The 10,944-nt window shown below is 39.0% G+C and overlaps 1 protein-coding gene across 1 annotated transcript in view; it reads right to left on the reverse strand.

Moving 5' to 3' along the window:
• ADGRG6 (adhesion G protein-coupled receptor G6) overlaps positions 1 to 10,944 on the reverse strand; it is a 153,439-nt gene that overhangs the window by 40,017 nt on the left and 102,478 nt on the right. Inside the window, exons 7-12 of the mRNA XM_045294584.1 lie at positions 7,632 to 7,774; positions 6,655 to 6,766; positions 5,058 to 5,116; positions 4,261 to 4,459; positions 3,091 to 3,262; positions 548 to 688 (exon numbers count right to left, since the gene is read on the reverse strand). Of these exons, the coding sequence (XP_045150519.1) occupies positions 548 to 688; positions 3,091 to 3,262; positions 4,261 to 4,459; positions 5,058 to 5,116; positions 6,655 to 6,766; positions 7,632 to 7,774 (826 nt within the window). The remainder of the gene's footprint in view (positions 1 to 547; positions 689 to 3,090; positions 3,263 to 4,260; positions 4,460 to 5,057; positions 5,117 to 6,654; positions 6,767 to 7,631; positions 7,775 to 10,944) is intronic.

Genomic DNA, 10,944 nt, shown 5'->3' on the forward strand with positions numbered 1-10,944 from the left:
CTAGTATCTAGAAATGCTGCCAATAAAAATGATAATATGTGCTCAGCACAATGCCATCCTACTCTGCGGATGTGAGAAGGCAAAAGGTCATTTGAAATACTAATGGGAAAACTGATTAAAGCCAAGAATGCTGCTCATAATATAAACAGAGCTTCCTGCCAATTAGGGGGGGAAATAATCTTTTCCTTTGGTCTACAATTTCTTTAACTCTGAAGGCCTGAATGAGCTAGAGAGCATAAAATAGTTAGGAAAAAGAACAATAAATAATCATCTTTTCACTAATCCAATTTCTAGTTGTTTCATATAAATCTTGCCCTGATATTTGATTTACCAAAGCAAAATGGGAATAAACACATCTGTTAATAAGTTTATTATTATCTAAAACCCCATATTTAAACAATTACATTAAATTTTTTGGTTTCCAAAAGTACAATTACATTTTGAAACCTCTTCATATATTTCACAAGAATCTCCCCTGTTACTGTTACCTTCGAGCAGTGAGTTTTTATTTTCAATTCAAAATGAGAGTGATTTATTGAACACTTACCTGGAAAAGTCCCGTTTTATTAAAGAAAGTAAACTGTGCTCTTTTAACTAATGCAGAATCTTCTTTACTTAAATTTTCCAGTATGTTTGGAGGCAAAATTACGGAAGCCAACGGGTTCTCTTGTCCACCCTCAAATTCCATCTGTGACATACACACAAATACATTCGTCAAGTAATCACAGCCATGATAAGGTTATGGCACATGCTTGAGTGAAGGGGGAGAAGAGGTGTTGGCATTAAGGTAGCTAGGGCTGCTTGCCTCTCTTTACTTCTAAAGCAGTTGCTCTGCACTCTCGGGTCAGTCCTCTGTAGATCTGATTTCAGTTTCACACATTTGGAAATAAGAGCATGCCCTGATTTTTAACTAAGCAAAACAAGAAAATGTTACGAATACAGGTGACTTGGGTTGGATACTGGGCCAATGGACAGCAGGCAGGGCCATAACCCATGTCTCAGCGACGGAACTGCGTGCTGTCATGTTACTGGGCGGGTTCGGGCAATGGTCATAGCCATCTACAAGTCCACCAGTGGACCTCTATGAAGCACAATAGGCAGCACATCCTGGAGGTGGTGAAGGATGGCACAGGACTGGCAGAGTTTCGTATTTTGGTGCGTGGAGCTCCATGAGTGGGGGACACCACTACAGTGACTAAAAACAAATGACCAAACTCACCACGATTGGCCAGTTCTGGCTCATTACAACCTTATAGAGCAAGTGAGAACAGCCCCCTTTGGGTTTGGGGGGTTGTAAATCTTTATGGGAGCAGAAAGCCTCACAGAGCTGCTGGTTTCCAACTGCTGTGCTGGGGGGTCATCCTTACAACAACTAGTTACTGACAAGTTGTAAACACTTTCAAGAATGAGTTGATTTATTTTTCATCATATTTTTAGGTGTTCTCAACACATTTGCTGAAAGATATTTACTACTCCCATGCAAAATAAAAAAGGCGCTTAGTTTGCTGATTGTAGAGAATGAGTAACTTAGCAAGGATGAACCACCTGAAGTCCTATGAACACCTGATGTCCCCAAACCCAGCGCGCAGGGCAGAGTAGTTTCCTGTGCACACGCCGGAATGGGACTGAGGGAGAGTGGGCCTTTCATTCTTAACATGTGAAACAGGATTACCCAAAAGAGCCTCTACTGTAAAGGTGAAAAGAAGGTCTTCCTTGCTTCTGAAATCCAGAGTTTCATACTTTCATTCTTATTCAGCTCCCCAGCTAAAGAAACGTTATGATAGAAATGGACAATCTCCCAGCCAAGGAGGAGAGTCCAGTCATGTGACTTGCGCTGGTGTCTGGCACATAGGAGGAAACTATTTTCTGAAGTTCCACCGGAACTGTTCAAAGAGGATCTCCCTTAACTAAGTGAGAGCGAGCTTCCTCGTCTCACATTTCTCCACCACTGGTTCTCAACTTGTAATCCTCGGAACAGCCGGATCAACTCCTGAAGAGTACAACCTTTGGGGACCCAGACAAGGCTTCCTGAATCAGAAACTCTGGGAGTGGGGTATACATAGCAAATGGCTTTGGCAAGTCTACGAGGTGATTCTAAATCTTGGTTGGAAATGATCTCTACCCTGCCCGCTAGTCAGGTGATCTTTACTCCTGCTTTAGTACTTTGCTTTAGTTCATCATTAGTTCGAAGGTAAGCTGACCCCCTCAGCGAGGCTATAAACTTATGCTTCCTTTATGCTTTCATAGTACTTTAGGTCTACTTCAGTAATTTTTTTTCTTCACAAAAATGATAGCAATAGCCCTAAATAGGAAAAAAAAGGAAGAAGGAAAATCCTCCCAACATAACCAATTGACAACATTGTAATAAGTGGTGAAGAAATGAAAGTTGTCAATGTTTTCATTCTACTTAGATAAAAAGTCAACACTCATGAAACACGAGTCAAGAAATCAAAGGACAGATTGGGCAAATCTGCTGCAAAACACCCCTCTGACACCCTAAAATGCAAAGATACTACACCTTGCTAACTAAGGGGCTACTGGACAAAGACATGGCCCTTCCAAATGCCTCAAGCATATGCAAGAGTCAGACAATGAAAAAGGAGGTCAAAGAAAAATGGATATATTCACATCATGGCATTCTTGAAGAATATTAAATATACCATGAACTGTTAGAAGAACAAAAAATAAATCTCAGAGTCAATGCTTCTAGAATGCTCCTTAGAAATGAGAATGGGGAGACTCTCACTTACTACGACCTTGCCATTAGGAGGGAGCAATCCCTGGGAAAGGTCATCATTCTTGGTAAAATGAGTGTCAGAACGCAAAGAGAGGCTCTAGAAACAATGGTTACCCCAATGGCTCAAACCCTCACATGGTCTGTGCGGAGAGTATAAGAGAGGGTAAGGTTTGATTCTGTAGCCCTAACTTGGAGCTAACCCAAAAGAGCCTAAACAGACCAACTGCTGTCATTGATCTCAGCCAGCATTCCTATCTGTACCCCGCTGGACCAAGACCTAATTGCATAAGCAAGCAGTAGGTGAACGACCAAATTTTATTGATCTACTTATTTAACTACAGAAAGCTCATTACCTGGAAATATGATTCATTATTGCTTGGAAGGCCAATGCTAAAATTTGAAATTGCATTTGTTCCCGGGGATAGGGATGAAACTCCGAGAGCTAAATTCTGTGTTGTTATATTCACATGTGCTTCATTATTCAGGTCTATCTTGAAGGCCAATTCATCGATTGTTTTCAAGGCGCTAAGAAAATGACAAAGCAAACCACCACGGTTAAGAAAGTTAACAATGTAGGCACTGCACACACGTGCTTTGTTGTAGGGCAAAATACAAAAATAATAGCAATAATAATAACTAAGCTTTTTCATCACAACATGAATGCCTGAAAAATTACCTCAAACTCAAACAATATCAGTGAAAACAAAGAATCAGAGTGACGAATTTACCCTCAAGAGAAATATCTGCTTTTAGGAACAACCATTAAATCATCTTGGAGCAGTAGTATGCTTTTCACTGTAGTCTCTTCTTCTCTGTGTAAAAATACTTTCCCTACATCTTAACTTCAGTTGACAAAACTTAAGTATATATGGTGAGAGCATGTTTCTGACTGACAAGATACTTAGATATTCATAACTATTATTATGTAGATAGGATACTTTGGTGAGAATATTTTAACAAATATACAATTTTCATCAGGAAATTTTGTTTGAAAGGAAATAGAAAAAGCACAAAATACTTAGGGATTAAGTAAAACAACTGGCTACAAATTAATATACATATATGTACATTTTGCACGTTGCCCTAGGAATTTTCATTTCAAAAGTACAGCAATTGTATAACTCTCTCAGTTCTGTGCCTTAGCTGATGATGACAGTGGAGTTAGATTGACCAACTCATGCAAAAGGCATGTCAATTGAATGTTGTGTGAGCAAAAAGAATGATCAGAAATGAATCCTTCTGGTTTGTTTTTTTTAATCTATCAATTGAGTCTGAGGTTTATCAAAATTTCAGAATATTTGAAAAGGAAACTGATGATGCTTTTCTGGGGCAATGTTAAAAATTATGCTAAAATATGTTTAAAAACCCTCTAATGATGCTCTCTTTGATGGTAACTTGGGGAAGTACCTAGATATTTTATTTATGAGATTTGGCTACAAACAAATTCAACTATATGAGGAAGTTTATAAGAATACAATTCTCCAATAAATCTTAATCTCAAAAGAAAAAATAGTAATACTTACTCAGAAGAAGACTGAAACAAGTTACTGTCTGAACTGGTTAAGATATTAGAAAATATTGTCATTAAATCTGAGCCAAGTTCTAAATCGATGTTTTCTCTCTTATTCACAATTTTTTTCACATACTCCACAATTATGTTAATATTGCTTGAGGTTAAATTCTGCACTTCGCTAGTTGCATTTTTAATTGTATCGATCTCACCTGAAAACAAAGGAGAAGCGAGGTTACAAAGCTTTACCTGTGTTTTGAACACTTCCAGGAATCTGCCACAGAACACAACATTTCATTTCGCAGTTGAATCAGGAAAGAAGGTTTCCTGTGCACTCCCTTATCACAGTCTTCACATGGCAATACTATCCCTTTAAAGTGGCAGAGAGAGGCGAACTGCTACCAAATGCAATCCATATTGCACTTTTGCCTAGTCCTGGCAAATCAGTTGGACGAGCCACTATTAATAAGATATGGGTTTGAGGGAGATGCTATCTGCATGCCTGAATAAGGATACATTCATTATTAAAAAATAATGCAAAATTGTGAAATAAAAATTTACATATTATGCATATATTTTCTTTAGAATTTCCTATTTTAGAAAATCTTACTTCAGAATAGGTAGAACAGAAAAAAATATAATGAGGAAACAAACAGTCTTCAACCTCAAATCCGCGAAGCGCCATTTTCCTAACTTTTCCTGTGAAATCATGTCCCTGAGGAGGATAGCATGCAGGGAGAGGATGGAAATCAAGAAGCATTGAGTCATTTCATTGCGTCTTTGAGATCTGAAGGAAAAGTTCACACTTACAGTCGGAGACATCAGGAGGCCCCCAGTAGGCTACAGAAGTGTTGATAGGACTGCGGTGACTATGAAATAAGAAAGGATATTTCAAATATTTGACACAAATCACATTATAACTGGGCACAAGTAGTTGATTAGTTTTAGAATTTACTTATCTGGGAAAATTGCATTAGACAATAAAATTGTAATGTATTAAAATAAAAATCGTATTAAAAATTCTAATGAAAAAAATCAGCTATATACATCATGGAACCAAAATATTAGCATCCTACATACTGTATGCTAACCTAGGAGACAGATCACCTTATCAAGGTTCAAAAAAGACTTATCTAGTAACATGAGCCAAGTACTGCTTATGAATTTTCCAGGTATAATCTGATTTTTAATCACTATATCATATTTAGGATGCTAATGTTTTAGTTCTATGTCAATCTATATTTTACAGATGAGAAAATAGGTTCAGATATGTCAAAGTCATAACCCTGAAGAAAGATTTCCTTTGCAGATATGAAGGGGTTAAGTTAATGAAATCATACCAGAGTTGAGTGAGTCCTAATCTTAATCCATTCTGAATGGCATTTTATAAAATAGAAAGATATAAATGAAAACAGCGGCTATATGAGGATCCTTCTACAAGTCAAGGAATGCTAAAAATACCAGGACTGTGAACATGAGGTGTCGATGGGATCAGGTATCAGGTATCAAAGACCCAGAACAAAAAATCATATCAATGTGAATGGGGGTGAGGGGGTTGCAGAGGGAAGACCCAATGCCCATCTCTAGACAATTGGCCATCCCCTTACAGAAGGTTCACAAGGAAAAGATGAGCCAGTCAGGGTGCAGTATAGCACCGATGAACTTTCATACAACTTTCCTCTAATTATTTAATGCTTCCTCCCCTCCCCCCCTATTATGATCTCAGTTCTACCTTACAAATCCGAGTAGACCAGACCATGTACAAGGTAAGAGCTGGAAACACAAGGAATCCAGGACAGATAAATCCCTCAGGACCAATAATGAGAATAGCAATACCAGGAGAGTAAGGGGAAGGTGGGGGGGAGAAAGGAGGAACTGATCATAACTGATCTACATATAACCCCCTCCCTGAGGGTCCAACAACAGAAAAGTGGGTGAAGGGAGGCATTGGTCAGTGTAAAACATGAAAAAATAATAATAATTTATAAATTATCAAGGGTTCATGAGGGAAGGAGGGTGAGGGAGGGGAAAATGAGGAACTGATACCAAGGGCTCAAGTAGAAAGAAAATGTTTTGAAAATGATGATGGCAACAAATGTACAAATGTGCATGCCACAATATATGTATGTATGTACTGTGATACGAGCGGTATGAGCCCGCAGTGAAATTATTTTTAAGAGAATACCTGGACTACCAGAAACTCTGAGAGTGACGAAGTTCCTAGAAGGAGTCAACATGGCTAGAATGAAGTAGTGCGGTTTCTGGTTTCTAGAATAGTACGAAAATCATTTTGCGCTTGTAATGCCACCTACTCTGTGGTATGGCAGTCCCAGGAAATTAAGACAACATACAATCCTGAGAGGTTAGCTAATGGGGTTTTGTTGGTAGGAGTAAAGAAAATTATTACCATGTCCGGTGCGCATACGAATTCTGATTGTTAGGACAGGATATGCGAATGCTGGTGGGTGGGGTGGTGGGCCAAATGTAGTTTTTAGGATGCTCATCCTCAAGGCAATGACCTATATTCATGGAAGAAAGAACACAATAAATTACTCTATTTTTTAAAGTTAGTGGTAGCAATATAAGACCAAAATGACAATGCTACTGATTAGTTATTTTTCATGGAATAGAAAAAAAGTTTTTAGATGCTCAGAATTTATAAAATTAGAAATGAGGAAAAACAGACATATAATACATTTCAGATATGAAAATTATCCATTACAAAACCATTTTTAAACACCTATATGCAGATACAAGCATGAGACATTGTTTTTATTTTGGCATACATCATTAGTATATACGATTAATAAAGATAAGGTTTATACCACTCAAAATGAAAACCCAAATCCCCCAATCCTATGGCCATTGAGTTGCTTCCACAGCCACCTTTTAGGACAGAGTAGAACTGCCATGTAGGGTTTTCAAGGCTGTAAATCATCATAGAAGCCGACTGCCGTATCTTTCTCCAGTGGAATAGCTGCTGGATTTGAACCACTGACCTTTCAGTCATCAGTCAAGCACTTAATGACGATACTACCAATGCTCCCTAAAATGAAAACAATCCCCCAAAACTCCAAATGTAATCCAATCATTTTAAAACGAGTCTAAAACATTCTGCATTAATGATGTTTTCATTGGGTTTGTGAGCATCTTTTAGGGAAATATTTCCAGCTATTTCAAAATCCTCTCCTACATGGATATCTGGTGGTAGAATGGCAAGAGGATCCCTCTGAGCCAATCCAATGGTCATCACCATGCTCCATCCTCAGTCGCCCACATGGATTGGAAAACACTTCAGATATTCCAGGACATAAATGGTCATTTCAATTAATCCTGAAAATATAGTTATGCACAATAACAGTACCAAAAATTAAAGTCACTTACCTAGTAGCCTCACACTCACTGTATACAGTCTCAAGCCTTCATTCAGGGACGCATTATTGTTCAAGATCTTCTGTTGAATGGCTTCTCCTTCTAGGGTGACATTGTTGGTAGTGTTGTAAGCCAAAAGGGCCCAAATCATCATCCTTAAAAAAAGGGAAAAAAGGATAAAATTGTTTTGGGGGTTATTGGATAAGGTGGTGACAACTGTCACCACTGAATACAGAGACTGAAGAGACATGCCAAGGCATTGATTGATACTCTATTACTACATAAATGGTAAAGTTAAAAAATTGTCCAGAATAGACATTGCAGGGTGTTACATGTAGAATTCTTATTGTTCCAATAGGATTTTTGTTGCCTGCCAGGATATACATAATTCCAACCTCCCACCCTAGCTTCTGCTGCCACTTGACTGATTCATAACAACTGGCCAAGTGAAACAGTCCACTGTAATCCCTGTGCCTTTTTATTTATCTAGCTGAAAGGGGCATATTGTTAAACTGGCTCAGTAAATGTCTACAAATTATCATTATTTCCTACAGACTTTCTTATTTATAGATGGTCTTAAGAGTATGAGGTAGAACATGGGGTCTACCTGGATAGAAAGGGGAGCATAAATATGGGGTTAAAATCTCCAGTAAAATTATCCTACTATTATTATGATGATCTGAGGAACCTGAATTTTTATATATTAGCCTACAAATACCAAATATGCTCGTCTTCATTATGAATTCAGCTCTGGAGAACTCAGTGGAGAGTTTGTGGCTATCAATGAAACAGGGAGAGTGCTGAATTATTTGTGTGATTAAGAGAGAGAAGAAATGAAATACTGGCTATTCAATGTTAGATAAAATGAAAGAATAGCCATATTTTGTGTATTCTAATCTCATGCATCAAATGCTTTTTGGTTCTCATAATTCATCCTGAAATGTATCGCTGAAACGACCGGCTTCCTGATGTCCGTATGTAACCCATTATTTCAGGATGAGATAAACATAGATGGGATTATAATGGTGAACTCTGCTATCTTTTTTATTAATCATTTTATTGGGACTCTTACAGATATCATAACATTCCATAGTTTAATCACATCAAGCAATGTTGTACAATTGCTACCACAATCAGTTTCAAAACATTTTCTTTCTTCTTGAACTCCTTGGTAACAGCTCCTCTTTATCCCTTCCCTTTCCCACCCTGCCCGGCAGGAACCCTGGCTATTTGTACTATTATTATTTATTTATTTGCCGTATTTTACACCATCCAATATATCCATTCGCATACAATCCTGTTCCTTCTGAAATTCTTTTCTTTTTGAGGCATTGAGAATTTTAAATTATAGTTCCTGGGGCCGCCAGGACATGCCACACAGTAGGCGGCTTTAAAGAACAGAAATTGGTTTTCTTTCTCATTGTTCTAGAAGCCAAGAGTCCACACGAGTTCTCTCGGCCATATTGATTCCTTCGAAGGACTCTGTCCCTTCTTAATCTCCAGGTCACACCCCTATGCAAAAAGCATTCTTTGATGAAATTGTTGTTTGAAAATAAGTTTTGCTGATCCAGTTACTAAGCACTTACATTGGGGAGCCTGACCTTTTATTTCTGAATATTGAGAAAACAATGAGCAGAATGAATTGTGGAGACTAGTCCCTGGAGAGGCGCCGCACTCTCAGTAAAGCAGAAGGGCACCCAAAGGGGAAGGCGGTTGGAAGATGGATGGACACCGTGGCTGCCAACAACAGGCTCACACATAAGAACCATTGTCAGGACCGCTCCGGACCCGGCAGTGTTTCACTCTGTTGTACCGACTCCTACCAACAACAATGAATATCCAAACTTAGCCATTCAAGAAGAGCCATTTTTAAAATCACTGGTCTTATGCATATTTTAATTGTTTTTTCTTCTCTTATCCTGAAAATTGAAACTCTTTTCTGGTTTGCTCACTGCCAACAAGTCAATGCTGACTCACAGTGACCCTATATGGTGCTACAAAGTCCAATGCTATCTGATGCTACCATCAACTCTCTTTATTTGAATAAACTAGGCGCTGTGGCTTGGGTTTCCTGTCTGTCTGGGCTGATAGAGTGTGACAGCATTATCGGAAACTCTGGTCTGTGCTGAGCGATACAATCCCATTGAAAAGGAAACGGGTAGTAAAAGGAGGGACGTGAGAAACCAGCGAACTGTGGTGGTGAGAGAAAACTAGGAGAGAGATTAAAGAGTCATAGAGTCAAGAACAGAAAAAGATGTGTGTGTTTATAGGGGTTGGGGTTACAAAAATAAATATGAAATAGTATTGACATTTCACACACACACACACCCAAGAAGCCAAAGGTATGAACTTTCCTATTTAAGGTGCCTTAGCTTATTCTCCAGATAGTTTCCGATGAAATAATCCATTGAGTTCTACAGAGGAAGAAAATTGAGGCTCTATGAATTTAAATGCTTTGCGGGCACAGTTTCTTTGGGACTAACATCTCTTAGTGATGACTGGTTTTAATATTATCAGTCGTGGAAGAACCACAGTAAGTAAGCTCAAAGGGGCAAAGCTAACTTCATGAAAAGAGGGCACCACTACGCAGTGATACCCCAAAAACTAGGGTTGCACCAATTAGAAGACAAACGGGGTGGCAGGTGCTCAGCTAGAGTCCTGTTGAAGGGCACTTGTGATCCGCCGTAAGACCCAAGGAAAACCTTATTTGATTAGCAAAGGGAAGGAGTCTGAGGAGTCCAGTTACCATCGAGCATATACAAATGACACATTCCTCTACCCTATAGATCACAAAGGGCAAGGAACAATGTCAGAAAAGGGAACAATTTTCTCTAATCTGAGAGCTCCAGTCAGTCTATTGATTATATGCAAAAACAGCAAGCCTCAACATAACTTAAAAACTTTTGTTGTCTAATATGGAATAGAAAGAGGGAAAAAACGAAGCAGAGGGGAAAAAAACTACTTGGTTAAACTTTTATATAAAATGTTATCATCTTCTACTAGAAAGAACAGATAACCAAATAAGTTGCTAGGATCTATCATGTCCGTTCCAACTCATAGTGACCCTAGGTCCAACCGAACGGAACACCGCCGGTCCTGGGCCACCGCACAGCAGTTCTTATGCCTGAGCCCATCCCTGCAGCCACCGGCTCAAGCCGGCTCGTTGAGGGCCGTCCTCTTGATTAGCTGCCCCTCCTCATCACCAAGCACGACATCTTTTTCCCGGGCCTGCTCTCTCCCGGGAACATTTCCAAAGTTTGTGAGACGAAGTCTCGCCATCCTTGCCTCTATGAAGTGATCTGGCTGTACTTCTTCCAAGACAGAT

This window comes from Echinops telfairi, unplaced genomic scaffold, assembly GCF_000313985.2.
Source record: "Echinops telfairi isolate 266 unplaced genomic scaffold, ASM31398v2 ScPeMD7_3533;HRSCAF=4204_0, whole genome shotgun sequence".
In the NCBI taxonomy this organism is placed as follows: Eukaryota; Metazoa; Chordata; class Mammalia; order Afrosoricida; family Tenrecidae; genus Echinops; species Echinops telfairi.